We start from the raw sequence: 21,487 nt of genomic DNA on the forward strand, positions 1-21,487 counted from the left end.
ACCCCTTTAACAGTGGCAGTGCCTGGGATTGCAAGTATATTGCCATGAACCTGTGACCAGCACCTGACATAACACCGGTACAGCGACCATATTGGCACTCCAATCACAAGGAGGCTTTAGGGGGACTTTTGTGCCCTGTCCTTTGGAGGACCCAGTGGCCGGACCCTTAGGAATCGAGAACTTATCCCCTGTCCTGTCTCTCGAGTGAGATAATGGCTGAACATTCATCTGGCCAGCACTAGATGGCATACGTTATGTCCAGTCAGTTAGTGTAGATGGATCAGTGCGGAGGCGCTAGAGAGCAGGCAGGCGTAACAAGGAAGCATACACTCGCTGCTACGCTTAGTCTAAGAGGTGAGTAGACAAGTAAGCAGTCAGGATACGCCAAAAAATGGGGAGCGGCTGCCGCCCCAACAGTCTCTGCAGATTCCAGGGGGTATTACTGTGAATCTAGGATTATGGTGCTGATGAACTGTCCTTAGAATAGGTCATCAATATCACATCACTGGGGTCCTGTAAGCAGCACCGCCACCATCAGCTGTATGAAGAGACCGCAGCATTCACTGTAGCATCTTCACTGCTTACCAGCACCATACATTGTAGAGTGGTCATACTTGGTACTGCAGCTCATCCACATTCACTTTAATGGGACTAAGCAGCACAGGTCAGGTGACTGATGAATGTGACATCATTTGCCTGTGAGTTGTTGACCTATCCTAAGGAATGGGCGGAAATCCTAACTGCATGTGACTGGGAATTCTGCCAGGTCATGCCCCGGGCACTGCTGGACCAGACAGGGGTAGGGTACATTGGAGCACCAGGGACAGCAAGTATGTTTTGTTTTTTATTTTATTTATTTTTCACCTTCTCCGGACTCCTGGAAGAAATCAGTAAATTCCTGGACCACCCCTTTAATATCTACGGATAAGGGTGTGTTGTGATGAGACCACCCACCCAAATACAGCAGCCACTATTCCAACCAGGTAGGATGTAGATATTGGTGTAGACTGTGATTTTAACTGGGATAAAACCCAGAAGTGGACATGTACAGGGGTGTAACTTGATGGGGTGCAGTCGCACCAGGCCCAGGAGCCTTAGGAGACCCATAAGCACTGGCATCAGTATTGAGGTTGCAGCTTCCACCTGGCCCATAAACCAAGGAGACCCCCAGATAGCCCGACCACACTAAGGTGGATTAAACTCCTTAGCACCCATAACTATCACTATCAAGAATTCGCTGTAGGGATGAGGTAGGTGGCCGGGAGATAAGATTGCACCTGGGCCCACAAGACCTTAGTTAGATATGAGAATCTGTCAGTAGTGCAGCCTCACGAGCACTCCTGTATACTGTACCTTTCCAGGCTCATAAAAGCTGTCTTCCAAGGCTCCCAGCAGGCTGTCCGGCAGGTCCAGGCCATCGGTCAGCACTCTCGGATCCTCAGTCAGGACAGCAGTTTGGTGTGATGGTATTGCTTGCTCTGCCATCTTTGTCCCGGGCTCTTCTGGTGACATAAGACCTTGGAGATCTTGGCCATGTGCCTCGTCTCTTCCCTGTATCTTCGCGTCATAGTCAGGTGTTGGGGACTTGTCATTTGCTCCCTCCAGGGATGACTGGGGGGTGATTTCTGGAATATCAGGGGTATTGGATAAATCTGGGGTTTCATTACGAGGTTGACGAGCCGGGGGTGTTTCTTGTGAATCAGAATTTGGTTCATGACAGCCAGCTACTGGGAGGGCTGAGACATCTTTGTCCATGCAAGTCTCTATAAGCTGCATCTTGGAGACATCCCTTGTCTTACAACTATCAACCTCCATACACCTCCCCTCTATAAATATGATGGGTATATCAGACATTTCATCCGTCTGCTGCTCTCCATTTACTTGCTTGCTGATAGTTTCACTGGTCTTGGACTCTCCATACACTTGCTCGCTGATGTCTGTAGTCTCCGTTATACTGGTAGCCGCCATATCTGCCTCATCAGGACATTTGACATCACTTTCTAATATTTCTAGGGGCATCAGCCAGAGATGATCTGCAATCCCATCACTGACTTGTTCTGTAGGATTTGTGCTGTCTGCAGCATCTATGTCATGATGCTCCCCCTGGTGGCAGGTTGGGGTTACTGCAGGGAGTGGCAGTGGGGAAGACATTTCTGGGTTGGTTGTATTCAGCTGACCCTCAGTTAGGCCCTAAAATAAAAGTTAGACTGTGTTATATTGAATATTTGGGGACACTGTATACAGAATCGTCTTCTCTACTGGTACAGGAGCTGACACTAGTGACATCACTGCTCCGGGCATGATGACATCACTAAACATGAAAATCTCAGATGATTGATCTATCGGTAAAGAACATAATCCATACTTGCCAACTCTTATAAGTAGGCTTGTGGCATGTGAAGTGTACTGCAAAACTTTTAATGTGGCCACAACACCTTCTTTGTGACATGAACACAAAATGTGTCGGCCATGCCCCCCATGATGTGACCTGCACATAAAGTGTGTATGTCACACAGGGGGGTAAATACCGGGGTAGCAGGGGTAGCGGCTGCCACAGGGCCCGGGACATTAGGGGGTCCGGCGACAGCCGCTACCGCTGCGTTTTTTTTTGTTTTTTTTTTAACAGGCCGTTACTAGGAGTTACTCCAGCTGGTAATGGGCCCTATTTACTTACCAATCCTGGCAGGGACCGGGAACGGTAAGTGACGCAACAGGTCTCACAAGCACTATTATAGACCCCCAAGTATAATGATCGGAGGCCTAGGAGAGGTAAGGGAACATAAAAAACAGTGTTACTTACCTCTCCGGGCAGGCTTCGGGCCTACTTGTGTGACGTTCCTGATGTCACATGACTGGGACCTGCGTCCATATGCATCGCGACGCAAGCCCCCCAGTCACATGATGTCCCGGACGTCATTGAAGATGGCCGACAGCGGTGGAGAGTGCAGCGGAGCTGGGGATAGGTAAGTAACAGTGTTTTGTAATGTTTTATCCCCCCGGGTCTCCGATTATTATACTCTGGGGTCTGAAAAGACCCCGGAGTATAATAATTGTTCATGGGTGTCCACAATGGGACACAATACTGTGTACTGGGGCCACTATGGGGCATAATACTGTGTGCAGGGGCCACTATGGGACATAATACTGTGTGCAGGGGCCACTATGGGGATAATACTGTGTGCAGGAGCCACTATGGGGCATAATACTGTGTGCAGGGGCCACTATGGGACATAATACTGTGTGCAGGGGCCACTATGGGGGATAATACTGTGTACAGGGACCACTATGGGACATAATACTGTGTGCAGGGGTCACTATGGGACATAATACTGTGTGCAGGGGCCACTATGGGGGATAATACTGTGTGCAGGGGCCACTATGGGGCATAATACTGTGTGCAGGGGCCACTATGGGGCATAATATTGTGTGCAGGGGCCACTATAGGGCATAATACTGTGTGCAGGGGCCACTATGGGGCATAATACTGTGTGCAGGGGCCACTATGGGGCATAATACTGTGTGCAGGGGCCACTATGGGGCATAATACTGTGTGCAGGGGCCACTATGGGGCATAATATTGTGTGCAGGGGCCACTATGGGGGATAATACTGTGTGCAGGAGCCACTATGGGGGATAATACTGTGTGCAGGGGCCACTATGGGGCATAATACTGTGTGCAGGGGCCACTATGGGGCATAATACTGTGTGCAGGGGCCACTATGGGGCATAATACTGTGTACAGGGGCCACTATGGGGCATAATACTGTGTATACGGGCCACTATTGGGGATAATACTGTGTGCAGGGGCCACTATGGGGTATAATACTGTGTGCAGGGGCCACTATGGGGCATAGTATTGTGTGCAGGGGCCACTATAGGGCATAATACTGTGTGCAGGGGCCACTATGGGGCATAATACTGTGTGCAGGGGCCACTATGGGGGGTAATACTGTGTGCAGGGGCCACTATGGGGCATAATACTGTGTGTAGGGGCCACTATGGGGCATAATACTGTGTGCAGGGGCCACTATGGGGCATAATACTGTGTGCAGGGGCCACTATGGGGCATAATACTGTGTGCAGGGGCCTCTATAGGGCATAATAGTGTGCGCAGAAACGCGCGGGGGGTGTGTCAATCGAGGTCGTTAGCGTCAGTCGGTTGGGAGGCCCATGTCAAAAGTTTGCCAGAGGGCCCCGCCATTCCTAGTTACGCCACTCATGTCACATGTGATATGTTTGGGCACCTGGTGAATATGGGAACATTCCAGTGGAACTGAGAGATCTCCCAGGGGAGGTCACAACTTTTAGAGGGAGCCTCGTAGACATTTTGGGAAAGTTTGAAAGTATAACATAATCCATTCTGCTAACAGCTTCAGATAGACTGGACCCATTGTTGGCCCCTTCATTTGCTGTGCTTAGGGCCCACTGACATACAGGAGCCTATGTACCACTCTCCATACCTATAGTATATATAAGATCCTGAGATACTTGCCGAGGAGGGCCCTGCTTGGTGGTCACCAGTCACATCCATGTCCTGATCAGGAGTTTCCAGCTTTCTTCCTTGGTCCAGGGAAGAGTCGCCTTGTGTCATACAGTTTTCTGCCGGCTCCTGACTCCTGAGGCCGGGCTGGGAGGAGGGTGGTCCTGAAGACATGGCGCTGCCTCCTGACGTCTTCTTGGCATCTGAGGATTAAAAATAAATAATCTAGTGAATACTTCCATAGTGTATAGAATAATGTCACATAACTCAGGGGGGATTCTGCTTTTAACAACATTTCGGTCACACAAATCCAAAGTTGCTTTCAAAATGAGACTGGGTGCCATTGGGAACAGACAACCCTTTAGCCCTGCTGTCAGACATGTCCCCTCTACCTGGGGCGAATGCTGCGTTACCCTATCATAACTAGAAGTTGTGGTCCCGGCACACTAAGGGTAACAATGAGACTCCACTAACATTAGTGATACAGTCACAGGAGGCCCAGCCCTAGCCTAATGGGTGAGTGGGGGAGGGGAGAGGACAGAACACGGTGTCACGGGTAGACGGCCTTACTTGTCACCTTCCTTTTTCTCTTCATTGCTTTCTATACCTAAAAAAAGAAAGATCTTAGTGGTAAATCTCCTTTTCTCAGAGGTCCTTCAGTTAAATCGATGAGAGTTGTATGTTTACATCATGTGATATTCCAGGCCTGAAGACCGAGGCTGCACTACTGAAATATCCCTCTGTATCCTAGCTTCAGTGTAAATCATGGCGGCCATAATGTAGTTATGCCTACAACTTACAGAATAGGGGAAAAGTTGTAGATTGGAGGGGTCTGACCAGTGGGCAATGAATACGAGAATGGGGGTCTGTTGTACCCGTCTAAATGGAGTCGCTCCGTTCCTCTGTATGGGGCATAGTACACTGACAGTCCTATAGAGATGAACAGAGGGGGTCTCCATCATAGCACTGAGAAGGGGACATGTGCACGTGAGACTGCCTCAGTAGTGCAGCCTCAGGCTTTGGACCACCTTATTGGCTTTTCACCATTGTGGGCATTAGTGCATTGGGTCAGTGTGACACCAGGATATACAATGAGGGGGCTGCAGGTCTCTGCTTCATATTTTGGCCCCTTGGTGTCCATCCGCCATATACGTGATGTTCTGCACAGTGGTCACATGACCCAGTATAGCGCCAGAGCTGTGGTCACATGACTTGGCCCCCTTTTTCCTAATAGGTAGGGGTGTTAGATTTGGGCCCCCCAGCTGTACATCAGTCACAACAGATCCGGATGTGCCAGCACACATACTGCACTCTGGTGTGTGTATATATATATATATATATATATATATACACATATATATACACAGGCCCCTAATACCATTACACATATATAGGTGTATATGACAGGATATCATGATGATTTGGCGGCCATGACGGTCACACACATACACCTGTCCCCGCACAGCTCAGTCACACTAGGGATATTGGACATGGACTCTTAGGCCCCGCCCCCTTCTCTCCGCACTGCTCTTCCCGCCTTGGCCGCACACTGATCACGTGCCAGGTGAAGCTTAGGAAGCCGCGGGGCACGCCGGGAGATGTAGTCCAGGCCCAGTCACGTGACGCCGGACACGGAAGTAGAGCCCGGTAATTCTAGTTGTTTTTCGCCGTAGCGGAGAAGATGAGCGGCCGGAGAGAGGCCCGGGGTGGAGGGGGAGGAGGAAGAGGAGGGAGGCCGGCGGTACCGAGCAAAGCGGTGAGGTCATCCATAGGGAATACGTACTGCGTATATACCTACCTGTATACACACACCTACCTGTCACTACCGTATATACACACGCACCTACCTGTCATTACCGTATATACACACAATACACACATGTACCTGTCATTATCATATATACATACACCTGTATACATGCACCTACCTGTCATTACCGTATATACACACACACCTACCTGTATACAAGCACCTACCTGTCATTACCGTATATACACACACAAACCTACCTGTCATTACCGTATATACACACACACACCTACCTGTCATTACCGTATATACACGCACCTACCTGTCATTATCATATATACATACACCTGTATACATGCACCTACCTGTCATTACCGTATATACACACACATACACACACCTACCTGTATACACGCACCTACCTGTCATTACCGTATATACACATGCACCTACCTGTCGTTACTGTGTATATGTATGTGTGTGTGTATATATATATATATATATATATATATATACACACACACACTACCTGTCGTTACCAAGCAGAGTAAGTACACACGCACCTAGCTGCCATTACTGTATATACATGCGTGCATCTTCACATGTGGTATAACTATACATTGCTATGTTGTTCGCTCCCGCAGGCTCCATTCCTCCTCGGTTTCCCTGATGCCGGAGACTCTGATGATGACGGGAGTTTGGAGGCCGAGCTCATGGCCATCACTGGGGCTAACAAAGCTGCCAAGGAGAAGCCAAAAGGAAAAAGTGAGTAGCAGTAGTGTACCTATATAAGACCTATAAAGTCAGGGCAGTTCTAGTCTCTCCATAGCTTGACCTTCGTGCTGGCCGATATCTATATGTCATAGTGAGACATACACCTTGGTCATGTGACTGTACACTCACTGCACTTTAGTGTAGTGGCCGTCACTGGTACTGCAGCCTGTTCATTCTAGCTTACCTTATTCTAGATGTAGATCACATCTAGAGCTATCTAGAACAGAGCTCCCCCAATGATCGGGCTGTGGACCAGGACGTAGATCACTTGGTACCAGGCCGGCCCAGTCACTGGGGGCATCTGTAGACTACTAGGTCCTGACTGATGCTTCTATGCAGCCTACAAGCATCAGCCGACACCTGGTAAGTGTCCACAGGACTCATGTATGAGAAAGATCTGCTGGTATAGGGAACACCACACACAGGTAATGTTATTATCTGTGGGGGCGCTATTACTGTCATATTGCACCATGGGTAATAGCGCCCCCTGAGTGATGGCCCCTCACGCTCTACCCATACTTTTATTAAAGGAGCTGTCCATACCACCAATACGCTATGCATGATATGGATAGAGATCTCCTTTAATAAAGTATACCGAAATGTTATAATTAAATATTCACTTTATTGTGTTTTCTTATAAACCGCCCAATCGCTGAAACCCTGCCCCAAACCCCCACCCCCGTTGGCCATGGGAAATTTGGCATGCATGAAAGTGGTCCTTGGTAGAAAAGGGTTGGGGACTAGTGTTGAGCGAATAGTATTCGTCAAATACTTCGCTCCCATAGGAATGCGTGTAAGCGGCCGAACACCAAAGGGCAGTGAATATTTGCCGCCCGCTAACACGCATTCCTATGGGAGCGAGGTATTCGATGAATACTCTTTGCTCAACACTATTGGGGAGCGCTGCTCTACAGTCTTATGTGTACATTAATGTTTTATCCCTGGTTTCTCGCTCAGCCCCCCTCCCCATGGAGCATATTGAGCGCATGGCCGCTCTCTGCATGCAGGATGTCGACGAGGATATTGATGAAGATGTGGATGATGACGAAGACTTGATGGTGAGTAGAGAGGAATGATGGACAGGCCTGGCCAAAAGTACTGTTGGAACCAATGGGTGTTTCAGGTCAATTACAGCAATGAAGGGGTGTGGAGGCTTATGGGAGCACAACTATGGGATCGTAAAAAGAGATCACCTGACCAGATCCTCGATTCCTAAAGGGTCTGTTCTAACACAACAGCAGCTGCATGTGGGTGAAACCCCTACCCTATTTACCTGTATGATCTTGGGGGTGGGTTTTGTCACATGTGGCTACCACTGTTGGTATAAGTAGCAGTATCGCGCTGCTCAGCTGAGAACTCTGCAGAAACTCAGCACTTGGTACCATTGTAGATATAGTAGTCAGGCGGATGATCTGCCTGGGCAAGTCAGCTGTGATGAAGGGATATCCAATGGCTGTCACATCCCCCGTGATCTGATACTGATTCCTTTCCTAAGGATAGATCATTAGTATCCTAACCCTTCATTGTCAGATACGGTATGATTGTCGGCTCTTGGTGTCATTTACAGGCAGAACTGGATGAAGTACTGGGTGAAGAAGAAGAGCCAAAAGTGACTCCTCCCCCTGTCAAGGTATATTCGGTCATTCCTGTCCCACATGTGAGGTGTATATATGATTCAATGCTAGCATGTTGTCTTTCATCCCATCTGATAATGTTAGGTCCCATGCACACAACTCAGTTTGCAGCGAGATGCAGTTGGGTGATACTGGGAGTGACATCTGAGTATCATCCTAGTGCCCTCCATATGCACTTACCCCTACGGGGGCTTCCGATCTGCTCTGTTCCATTGAAACAAAACAGAATCGGATCTGCTGTATTTTCATCGGAATAGGAAAGACCATCGGACCCTCGGGATGGCTTACTTGGAGGTGTACATGGGGCCTAACGGTTACTCTCCATGATAGGCCGTCACTTTATGATCAATGGCATCCAGCGGAAACTGAGAATGAAGGCTCTGCAGGTCTTAGTTTTTCCTGCACAGCGTGCCCTGACCACAGGCCGTACAGGGAACTGCAGTATGATCGTGTTCACTTGACTGAGGCGGCTACAGACTGGCCAGAGCGACCCTGTTCAAAGGAAAACCAGAGACGGTGATGCAGAGTTAAATCAGTCCTGCAGCCTCTTCATTCCCCAGATCATGGGGGGCATCCGAGGCTGGGTTACCTCTCATAAAGTGGTGCATTTCCTAAAGATTATGGGAATGCACCATTATACTGACTGTCATTAGCCATTGTTACTATTTTTCTGGACTGCTCTTTCCCGGAGTCGGGCGTTATTGCCGTGTTCACGCTGCCCTTGGCCACCTGCATTGTCCTGACATCAGTCATCAACTTTGACTTGGTCCCTGTCATTGTTATTATGGCTGTCATAGCATTGGAAACTGAGTTCTGCTTCTTTATTTCTTCTGCGTCCCCCAGGCTGCGCCTGCTTCAACAGGGAGTATGGAGGGCACACTGCAGGAGCGTCTGACCATGTACAAGGAAGCCCTCAGTAATGCCAAGCAGGCAGGAGAAGGAAGCAAAGCCAGAAGATACGAGCGTGGGGTGAAGGTATGGGTTCTGCAGGTAATGGCTCTAATATGTTCCTCCCTCCGTTTTCTCACCCCTCTATGTTCTCTCTTTCCCCCAGAGTCTGGAGGACATGCTGTGGACTGTCAAAAGGGGCGGCTCTGTGTCCGCAGAGGACATCCCTCCTCCAGTTGCAACTGGAAAAACCTCAGGCGCTCCTGCACCCCCTCCTGCAGTAGTTGTCACACCAGACCCCTCTGCTATGAACGGAGTCCCAGCACAGGTTCCTACACCCACCAAGACCCCTCCCCCGGTGCCCAACAAACCTCAGAGCCTTCCAAAGCCTGTCACCATTTCTGCCCCCACCACCTCATCTGCTCCAACCATGCCAAGCCCAGGTAAGTGGTGCTGTGTATACTTTTTATAGAACTGGGGTAACCTCAGATGTGGGGGCAGCTTCATGGGGGTCACCTATGTACTTGTCACTCCGTCCTCACAGGATCAGATGAGAACAAGACCAGAGTGATGGATCTCCAGAGGGAATATAAACTGGCGGCTGTACAGAGCAAGCAGCAGGGAGACATTGAGCTGGCCACCAAGTATTACCGCATCGCCAAGGTGAGCCGCTGCTCTCTACTTCACGCATTTTAAGCAAAGTTCACATCTTGCAATGTTAGCCTGAAACCCGTGGACCCGCACAACTTTTTCGTCCACCAATTTCATTGTGAAAACAATGGACTCCATGACAGTCAATGGGGTCTGGCGCGCTGTGTATGTGTATGCTATTGTAGCAGTCTGCCTGTACGTTGTGCTGATCCTCCGGACCAGAACAATGGACAGCCCGGCACAGGATATTGATGACCTACCGGACCCCACTGATATAATTCCGACAGGTTATCCGTATTAAAATAACACCTTTCATCATTGTATCTGTTCCTGAGAAAGCTGGGTGCAGGAAATCTCTTCTATTACCCAGCTTTCTAGGATCTTAAATCTTCCTGTATGCAATCATCAGCCTCTCATAAATAAGCAGAGGTTTGATTCATTTCCCCAGTCTGTGTGCCAGTACTAGTAGCCATATCGGTTGTCATCCAACTTTCCTTGAAGCTATAAATAAGGTGGTTATAATCTGACACAAGATGATAAAGATTTCACCCCTCCCCCTCCCTCCATGTTTAACCCTTTTCACCTTACACTCTTTACAGTCTCTAGATCCCATGTTGTCGGCATTAGATTCTGGGCAGATGGTGGATTTGAACAATCTCCCCCCTCCACCAGGTGAGTCTCCCCCTGCCTTGGCTAGTATGATGCTATATTTCTGTGGGAATTTGCATTGCTTTGGTGAGTGAATAAGAGGCTATAGTTGCTTTCTTCAAGAAACAGCGCCCCCTGTCCACAGGTTGTGTGTGTGGTTGTGCAGCTCGGCTACATTCACAGTGCTGCTATACCAGACATAACTTATAGACAAGTTTGGTGCTGTTTTTGTTAGAAAGCAGCCATGTTTTTCCGCTCCTAGCAGCCTCTTCATCCCTTTCCTGACATCCGCTGTGATAGTTCGGTGGATGTCGGGTATTTTATACACATGCAGAGTCTCTGTGAATCACCTTTTTTTTGCACAGACACAAAGTCGCACATGCATGACTTTGTGTCTGTGCAAAAATCCAGTTTCATGGCGGAGAGGCTTCACATGGACACCAGCGGTTTGCTTGAAATAAATGGGTTTTCAAAATGGCCGCTGGCAAGCCGTCCCCGAGCAGTTTTGTCTGTCTTTGCGGCAGAATTACAAACGGCGGACAGCGGCGCTAGTGTGAACGCCCCCTAAGAGCCATCGACTTGAAGACCTGATGCATAGAATGATGTAGATTGCTACAATGTAACAAATCCTCCGCGGTGTGAGCAGGACTATTGTATGATGACGTGTTCCTGTCCTTTTTCATTAATAGATAAATTGGCCCCGAGTAAGCCTGTGGTGGTGGCCCCTCCGTCTCCTGTGAGCGCAGACCCTTCCCCATCCTCAGGTGAGTTATATGCCCTCTGCTGGCTATAGAGAGATCTTCGGGTCTGTTATGTCTCACCAGCATCTGATAAACCAGAAATTCTTAGAAAATGAACGGACATGATGGACTGGTGCAATGGCCGCTCTCAATGCTGACCTTAGACCTAAGTGTGCATCCAAGGTGCGTCCGAGATTGCAGCAGAAAGCAGTCGAATGACGCTTGGGGATCTGTTCTGTTCCAATAAAATGGAGAGAGATAAGACCTGCTGTATTTTCATTGGAACAGACCATCGGACACCTTGGATGGCACACTCGGACGGGTATATGGTCCCGTCCTCCTGGGATGATGATCTACATGCAGCACTTAATATCCACCTTCCTGTTCCAGGCTTACCTCCTCCCCCTAAGGACACTTTGGAAGCTTTGCAGCAGAGGATGGAGCGGTATCGCATCGCCTCTGATCAGGCAAAAGGAAAGGGAGACGATCGCAAGGCGCGGATGCACGAGCGCATTGTCAAGGTGAGAGCGGCCATGCAGGACTGTGATACACAGGGGATTCTGGCTTACTAGAAATCATTGTATTGTACATATAGTATATAGCAGGGGTCAGCAACCTTTGGCCCTCCAGCTGCTGTGAAACTACAACTCCCATCATGCTCCATTCACTTTCATGGGAATTCCAAGAAGAGCAGAGCATATATATGCATGCTGGGAGTTGTAGTTTGACAACCGATGGAGTGCCAAAGGTTACCTACTCCTGGTATATAGTATAGTAAAAATTCTGCAGATTTCTGGTAGACTTTGAGAGGGATTCGTCAAGACTGACCTATTTTACAGCGGTTCTGCTTTCCCCTGTACAGCTGTTTAGGCTGTACCTCATCATGAATTTGGCGCTTTCTCCTGGCGTCCTTGTGCCTCGGGGCTGCCATAGATTCTGCCAAGACTTGCACCACTTCTGTGAATATGGCTCGGGCAGAGGCTTTGAACGGATTTCAAAGGATTTAATGAATTTCCATCGTTGCCCATTCAGTTCACTGCTTGCTGTCAGTGAATGAAGCCTTCTTATTATACGCAGAGGCTGCAGACCTGTACAGACTGAATATCTCACAGCTGAGGGTTTGCTACAGTTTTGTACAGTCTGAACTCCAGATAATTACATGTTACCTGCACTGATACATTGTAACAAACTAATAGGCCAAGATGGAGATTTGTTTCTGCAGATGTGTTTGTTCTCTACAATTGTAATAAAACCTCAGACGTGAGCCATCTTAAATCTGAAAAGATCTGTGTTCAAACAAACGTGTCTCCATTCACTGTCAGCAAGCAGAGATATTAAAAATGGAGTTTTTTGTTTGTTTTTTTTGCGCATAGCTACATCAAGTTATGTTTGAAGTGATTTTCTGCAATTTCTTGAGCTCTGTGTTTTGTTTGCCCATCTACAGCAATACCAGGATGCCATACGGAGCTACAAGGCTGGAAGACAAGTCAATCTGGCAGAGCTGCCGGTGCCACCAGGTCTGTATGGTCCATTCATGCGCCCTATCGTCTTGTCAGCTTATCTCCCCCCTTGACAAATACCCAGATATGACCAGAAGGATATTGTGACTCCGCAGGTCTCAGGTCTCACTTTACCTTCCTGTTCTTTTGTAGGTTTTCCACCAATCCAAGGCTCTGAAGCCCAGGAGCAAAGTCTGGTGGGTGTGCTGCAGACGGCGATGAAGCTGGCCAATCAGGAGGATGGTGATGATGATGAGGACGATGAAGAGGAAAAGAAAGTGCCCACTGGACCTCCAAAGGTTAACCAGACCTGCTTAAAGGGGTTTTCCAGGCTTATTAATTGATGGATATGTCACGATTGAAGACAGGGATCCGACTGTGGGTGAGAAAACCAAGCACAGTGCCGTACATTATATAGTGGCCGTGCTTGGTATTGCAGCTCAGCCCATTCACTTGAATGGGATTGAGCTGCAAAAAGGGATGGCGGGTGATGGACCTATAGTAAGGGTAGGTCATCCATTAATAAGGCCCAGAAAACAACAATGACTGCCCCTTGTCATATCATATTCTGTAGAGTATATAGACACCAGATCCTTGGTGACTCCCATTTCCTTCTCCTTACAGCCAGCTGCTCGCCCAGGACCCGGGGCACCCAAACCTTCTCCCCCCAAGAGTCCCAAGTTGCCTGGAAAAGGTTAGTCCTTCACTGGGGTTCTACAATTAATCTTCTTTTACTCTGACAACCAATAATCTCGCCTCCTCCTGTAATTTTTGCCTTTGTCAGCTCAGCAGCAGCTTCAGTTTTTAGAAAGGAGGAAGAAGCAGCTGCTGACGGCCGCCCTGCGATCCAAGCAGCACAAGGACATGGAGGGCGCCAAAATGTACCTGCGCCAGTCCAAGGGCCTGGACCCCATGATCGAGGCTGCCCGGGGAGGCCTGCCTGTAGATATCACCAAGGTAAAGAGATGACTGGTGGGCTGACAACTACCCGAACCTGTACAGGAACTGAGTGGTCAATGTCTTCTTCAGGTTCCTCCTGCTCCTGTAAACCAAGATGATTTCACCTTGGACAGACAAGGCAAAGTCCAGAGCAGTGAGAAGTATACCAAGCTGATGGAGCAGCTGAAGAAGCAGCACGAGGTGGGAGCCATATTGGATTTATATATAACTATCGCCCTCGTGGAGAATGTTCACGTAATAGGGGAGAGCAGCAAATTGTCGGCATCTGCCCTAGTAAAGATCCGCCATGATGGCTGTAGGTGGAATGAGGGGAACGTGATTGGCTGACAAGTACTATAGCAGCTTATATAAAGTGCAGTGCCACAATTTACCTGTAGAGGTCACTAGGGGGCGCTATAATCCTGTGCGTCCAGATTACTGATGAGGTCTCTTACTCTGCTCTTTTAGATGTGTATGTCGTATTCCCAGCAGTTCACCCATCTGGGGAACATCACAGAGACCGCAAAGTGAGTAAATCGTGACATGTCTGCAATCCGGCCCCCTACCCTCCGCAGCAAAGGGGTTAAATGATTCCCCGTTCATTGGTCACCATTTAGTAACCCTTTCTTCACAGATATGAGAAGCTAGCGGAGGATTGCATGAAGTACATTGAGACGGTGAAGCAGGCACATGCCCGGGGGCTCCCTGTACCGCACTGTCACTATGAGGAGAGGACCATGAGTATGGTTAAGTGAGTATTGCTGGAGGGGTTTGGGTTTCCCCCTGTGTCTGTGATCAGGGACTTCTCTAGACTGCAGGCACTTAACCCCTCAGATGCTGTGAGTGCTGCGGCACTTGTGGATTCGGGTACATTCTGCAGGCTCACAGGTCTGCCAAGTATTGAGACTTCAAGGATTTTACCATAGACTGCAATGTTGTAAGACTGCAGTCTAATGATAGCAGGTTCAACCACCCAAACCTACGTGTAGTAATGTGTATGTATTTAGGTGCCCTCGCCACGATCTGACTCTTGTCTGCCCCCTGCAGGATATATCCAGAACTGACCAGCTCAGATCTTGTACTATATGTGAATAAGGCAGTGAATTTACCCACAGGTAGGTCCCGTCACGGTTACGTCCTTCTGCGATCCCCTCGATTTGGCTTTGCTGTAATCCGTTCTTCTGTTACAGGATCGTCTCCCAGTGATATGGACACCTTTGCACGCTTTGAGTTTGCTTATCCCAGTATGGTAAGAGGAGCAGATCGTGTGTTGTATGGTATGTGATGATGGGTTAGACCTGGAGATTGGAGATATGTACAACATGGAAGATTGTTGTGAGATATGTATAGATGGTGCTCAACAGAGAATCTACAGCAGGACGGGCGTCACCATGTTATATCTCGTGTTGTCATTGCAGGAGGAAGCGCAGAGAGATAAGACCAGTGTAATAAAAGGGACCAACTCTCCAGGTTTGTAGGGGTGCAGGGAGTGTCCCAGTATGTTACATGTGTATACACCCACCACTATTCACATCACCCCTTTGTCTGCAGTTTATAAAGAGAAGTTCAACCTGCAGATAAATCGCAATCACCGCGGCCTGAAGAGGGCGATACAAGCCAAGGGCATCAAGTTTGAAATCATCCAGAAAGGGTAAATGAGGGAGCGGGAAGGAAACAGGATTACAGTATTATGGGATACAGTGGTAATACCGGGCTCTGTCTGTAGGGGGCTCTTCAAGTCTGACCGGGTGCTGGGAACAGCCCACCTTAAGCTGGAGGCTTTAGACAACACTTGTGAGATCCGTGACATACTGGAGGTAATTTACTATTATTAACCCTTATCTATGTGTATTACCTCCTCCTATATACTGATCTGTACGTGTTACCTCTTCTATATACTGATCTGTATGAGTTACCTCCTCCTATATACTGATCTGTACGTAATACCTCCTTCTATATACTGATCTGTATGTGTTACCTCCTCCTATACACTGATCTGTACGTGTTACCTCCTCCTATATACTGATCTGTACATGTTACCTCCTCCTATGCGCTGATCTGTACGTGTTACCTCCTCCTATACGCTGATCTGTACGTGTTACCTCCTCCTATACACGTTACCTCCTCCTATACGCTGATCTGTACGTGTTACCTCCTCCTATACGCTGATCTGTACGTAATAGCTCCTCCTATACACTGATCTGTACGTGTTACCTCCTCCTATATACTGATCTGTACGTGTTACCTCCTCCTATACACTGATCTGTACGTGTTACCTCCTCCTATATACTGATCTGTACGTGTTACCTCCTCCTATATACTGATCTGTACGTAATACCTCCTCCTATATACTGATCTGTACGTGTTACCTCCTCCTATATACTGATCTGTACATAATACCTCCTCCTATATACTGATCTGTATGTGTTACCTCCTCCTATATACTGATCTGTACGTAATACCTCCTCCTATATACTGATCTGTATGTGTTACCTCCTCCTATATACTGATCTGTACGTAATACCTCCTCCTATATACTGATCTGTACGTGTTACCTCCTCCTATACGCTGATCTGTACGTGTTACCTCCTCCTATACGCTGATCTGTACGTGTTACCTCCTCCTATACACGTTACCTCCTCCTATACGCTGATCTGTACGTGTTACCTCCTCCTATACGCTGATCTGTACGTAATAGCTCCTCCTATACACTGATCTGTATGTGTTACCTCCTCCTATATACTGATCTGTACGTGTTACCTCCTCCTATACACTGATCTGTACGTGTTACCTCCTCCTATATACTGATCTGTACGTGTTACCTCCTCCTATATACTGATCTGTACGTAATACCTCCTCCTATATACTGATCTGTACGTGTTACCTCCTCCTATATACTGATCTGTACGTAATACCTCCTCCTATATACTGATCTGTATGTGTTACCTCCTCCTATATACTGATCTGTACGTAATACCTCCTCCTATATACTGATCTGTATGTGTTACCTCCTCCTATATACTGATCTGTACGTAATACCTCCTCCTATATACTGATCTGTACGTGTTACCTCCTCCTATATACTGATCTGTACGTGTTTCCTCCTCCTATACGCTGATCTGTACGCGTTACCTCCTCCTATATACTGATCTGTACGTGTTACCTCCTCCTATATACTGATCTGTACGTGTTACCTCCTCCTATATACTGATCTGTACGTGTTACCTCCTCCTATATACTGATCTGTACGTGTTACCTCCTCCTATATACTGATCTGTACGTGTTACCTCCTCCTATATACTGATCTGTACGTGTTACCTCTTCTATATACTGATCTGTATGTGTTACCTCCTCCTATATACTGATCTGTACGTAATACCTCCTCCTATATACTGATCTGTATGTGTTACCTCCTCCTATATACTGATCTGTACGTGTTACCTCTTCTATATACTGATCTGTACGTGTTACCTCCTCCTATATACTGATCTGTACGTGTTACCTCCTCCTATATACTGATCTGTACGTAATACCTCCTCCTATATACTGATCTGTACGTGTTACCTCCTCCTATACGCTGATCTGTACGCGTTACCTCCTCCTATATACTGATCTGTACATATTACCATCTTGTAGGTGATGGACGGCCGCAGACCTACAGGAGGCAAATTAGAGGTTTGCGTCCGAATACGTGAGCCCTTCACGTCGCAACAGCTGAGCAGCAGCACAGAGAAGTGGTTGGTTGTGGAGCCCGTCAGCTTTACCCCCGGTAACATTAGTTTGTCACAATTGACTCTAGTAAAGCTGGGTGACGGCTCCTTTGATGTTAGCCGCACTGACTGTCACCCGAGTCTCCTGGACAGAGATGACTGGGGATATTCTGTATTTGGGGGGCTATTGACACCTCCCTTTATGTTTCTTACAGGCTCCATCTTCAAAGCCCAAGCAACCAACTCCAAGTAAATCTCCATCCAGTAGGTGAGTGCAAGGATGACTCTATTGTATGAGGTGTGATAGTCTCTGCGCTCCCCCTAATACCCCCCTGTCCTGGGATTTCAGCCCCCAGACCCTGCACTGCCTGAGTGTCCTGGCCTTTGAGAAGGAAAAGCTGGAAAAGAAAGTGAGTCTATAAGTCTACAGATCTGTCTCATCCGTATCCACTGCTTTCATTCACTTCTGCTTCTCCTCCAGATCCTCACCTACAAACAGCAGCACCGCCCCCCTCCTGATGACCTCATAACCCTCCTTAATGATGTCACTCAGCGCAGCCAGCAGCAGGTGCAGCAGCTACGCCAGGGAGGACCTTCTATCCGTGCTGGTGAGACATTGTGCACCAATACTGAAACTGCCCCCTTAAAGGGATTTTTTGGGATTATCATATTAGTCACTTGTCCTTAGGATAGGTTATCAGTATCAGATCAGTGAAGATCTGAGACCTTGAACCCCCCCCCCCCCCATCCCCACGTCAGCTGATTGGGGATTGTGGCCCCTTCACTCTTTACAAGGCACAGCGCCATACATTGTATAGTGGCTGTGTTTGGTATTGCAGCTCAGGCACATTCATTTCAATGAGACTAAGCTTCAGCATGGCCATGTGACCAATGGATGTGACATTACAGGGTGAGTGACTATGAAATATCGGGGTCTCCCAGTTTTTCCCTTCACCTTTCTCTCCTTGCACTTTCAGAATATATTCAGCAGCTGGAACGGTACTTGCAGTTTTACTCCGACTCTGCACGACGTCTGGGTCAGGAGGGGAACCGGGTGAGTGGGCCATAGTCATGGCCATGGTGTATTGTATGGATTTGTAATATACCTATAGACTTCAGCTCCTGAGATCTTCTATGGAGATTTTTTTTTTCTCAAAGTGACCTGTTATGGGAGCCTATAGGGGACAACTGCTGTGTCCCATGGAGTGCCTGCTGGACTGTAGCGTGGATATACAAGGACTCCATGTATTGCCATACAGAGCCTGTGTATGTGGTGATGCTGTGTCAGTATTGTGTGACTGCTTAGCATTGTACTGTATTAGTGAGACAATGATCTGAGAGACCCTACAAGACCACCTCAGCATGCTCACTATTACACGAGGCTCTGTCTACAGTATATACAGCCTGTCTGACTCCACTATTTGTTGTCACCTTTTAGGAAGCAGCCAAGGAGGCTTTATACAAGAGGAACCTTGTCGGCAATGAGGTGGGTGCACGCTAGGGGTGTGCAGTGCTGGGGGAGGGGTAACCTCACTACTGACATTTCTTCTTTCCTCTCACCAGCTGCAGAAAATGTCTAGATGAAGATAATTTCAGTTCTCCCCTTACCCGGATGCTGTCAGCCACCCCTTCCCCATGCCCTGGAGGCCATTACCACCCCTGCCCTTCCTCCAGGAGGCTGTCATTTCCTCTCCCCCAGCCCCCTCTTCTCCAGGATGCTGTAACCTTCTCCTAAGACGCTCTTTCAGATGTTTACATACACTCCCATAGTAGTTGGGGACCAGTGCCTTATTCCTCTGAGCACACTACATTGGCACGCCACCATCTCCTGTGACAATCAGACCTTTCCAGCACTTTCTTACCGCTCGTCTACACTAATGCACTAGCAGTGAGTGTGCCCGTGGTGTGAGCGCGTGGTTATCTGTCCGCACTACATTATACCCGTGTGACTGGCCGTTCTCATCTCTCCATCAGCTTTTTACGTGTAAATGACCATTCAGCTGCTGCTAAGAATAGTAATAAAGTCATAAAACAACATGGCAGCCCTCATTCCATCATCATCGTCTTGTATGTTAATGTATGGGCCTCATGGTGTTATGTATCAGTGTCATGTTTGTGCCGCTCTCCCCCATCCCTGTGCACTTGTGTTTAAAGGGATTGTGAACACAAAAACTCATCCACCCCCCCCCCCCCCCCTTCCAAATTGTTCTCCCATACTTAACATGGGGCCTGTAGCAGTTGTCTCTGTGCCCTGTTGTATAGTGGCCGGGCCATGGTATGGCAGCATAGCGAGCGCTCATTGTAGTCATTGCAGCTGTGTAATTTGTTTTTGGCCCTGTGTTTCGGCATCAGAATTAGCCTGTACAGCTGATCGGTGCAGGGCCCCCATGACAAGATGTTTTTGGCCTAACCTAAATCCTGGACAACCCCTTTAACTCTCCTGTGAATGGGGTGTAATGGGCGGCACATTCACAGGCTACCTCAGCTTAGTGCACATAGGTTCCAGTCACACGTAGCACATCTTATAGTAGAACTGTGTACATAGTATATAGGCAGCGGTACAGTACACCGCAATGTACTCACAGGGCAGCCATATTGCTGCTGAACCAGTATCCTTCACTAGGGGGCAGTAACTGAGCCTACTACAACCGCACCATTACTCCCTCACTAAGGAAAGGTATGGAAGAGAAAACTCTCTAGCGCCACCTACAGGTGAGTTGCCCTTTTAAAAGGACATATATTGACTTGCAGCAGGTGCCCCATGATGCCTTCCATCTCTGGCACAGCTTACACCAGCGTCTGCTGTCCACCTAGAGGTTTCCGTCCGTGAAACTGTAAAGGGAGGGGACGGCTTCCTCGCGGTCAGTTTTCAAACCCATTCAGTTGAATAGGTTTTTAAAGCAAACCGTCGGTGTCCGTCTGCAGCCTCTCTGCCTGTTTTTGGATGGACATAAAGTTCTGCATGTCCGACTTTGTGTCTTTGTAAAAACAAACAAATACTGTTTCCCTGAGGGGATTAGGACACAAGCATGGTGGACAGAAACAGGGTGCACAGGGGCACAAGTGTGGACACCCCCTTAGTCACCTCCAGGTGGCGCTATAAAGTTTTCTTCCTTCATGCGGAGAGCTATTTCCAATAACATGGCTTCTCCAGTGACATCACTGGTTTGTGGTGAAGATCTAGGCGGCTTTCACAATGGCATTACTTACTAATAGTGGTCTCTGCTGTAACGCTAATGGCAACAAACAATATACTGCGTCAGTCAAAAAACATGGCTGCCTCCGCTGCTGCTACGTGACGTGTACTATTGCAATGAATACTATGCATTGTGTAGTTACTGTATATGCGATGATCGATACAATAAATATATACTATATATGACACAGTGTCTGTCCTCTTCACATCGGCTATTAGGGGGTCCGGCAAGGTGATGTAGGGCGCTGATAGGCGGTAGAGATGAGCGAACACTGTTCGGATCAGCCGTTCCGAACAGCATGCTCCCATAGAAATGAATGGAAGCACCTGGCACGGCGATCGGCCGCCGGCAAAGTGTACGTGCCAGGTGCCTCCATTCGTTTTTATGGGAGCGTCTGTTCGGAACGGCTGATCCGAACAGTGTTTGCTCATCTCTAATAGGCGGCCATTATATTTAGATGGGTTAATGAGACAGACTGGACTGGCTAGGGGGCCACAGCTCTGCACACCCTAACAAAAGGGTTAATACTCTTAACCAGGACACTCGTCATCTAAATTGCTAATTTTAATAGGCTCTC

General features: G+C 48.1%; 1 protein-coding gene across 1 annotated transcript; it reads left to right on the forward strand.

Moving 5' to 3' along the window:
• Positions 1 to 6,115: 6,115 nt before the first annotated feature.
• CC2D1A (coiled-coil and C2 domain containing 1A) lies at positions 6,116 to 21,083 on the forward strand. Its single transcript, XM_075272503.1, is given in 30 exon segments — positions 6,116 to 6,236; positions 6,875 to 6,995; positions 7,962 to 8,062; positions 8,572 to 8,634; positions 9,482 to 9,613; positions 9,693 to 9,969; positions 10,071 to 10,189; positions 10,777 to 10,849; positions 11,515 to 11,589; positions 11,956 to 12,086; positions 13,010 to 13,082; positions 13,218 to 13,363; positions 13,689 to 13,758; positions 13,849 to 14,021; positions 14,094 to 14,204; positions 14,472 to 14,530; positions 14,638 to 14,754; positions 15,051 to 15,118; positions 15,194 to 15,252; positions 15,422 to 15,473; positions 15,555 to 15,654; positions 15,730 to 15,820; positions 17,640 to 17,759; positions 17,761 to 17,772; positions 17,929 to 17,981; positions 18,063 to 18,123; positions 18,195 to 18,321; positions 18,691 to 18,767; positions 19,152 to 19,199; positions 19,277 to 21,083. Coding segments are annotated over 30 exon segments (2,805 nt in total). The 5' UTR covers positions 6,116 to 6,161; the 3' UTR covers positions 19,298 to 21,083.
• The last annotated feature ends 404 nt before the right edge of the window (positions 21,084 to 21,487 follow it).

This window comes from Leptodactylus fuscus, chromosome 5, assembly GCF_031893055.1.
Source record: "Leptodactylus fuscus isolate aLepFus1 chromosome 5, aLepFus1.hap2, whole genome shotgun sequence".
NCBI lineage: Eukaryota > Metazoa > Chordata > Amphibia > Anura > Leptodactylidae > Leptodactylus > Leptodactylus fuscus.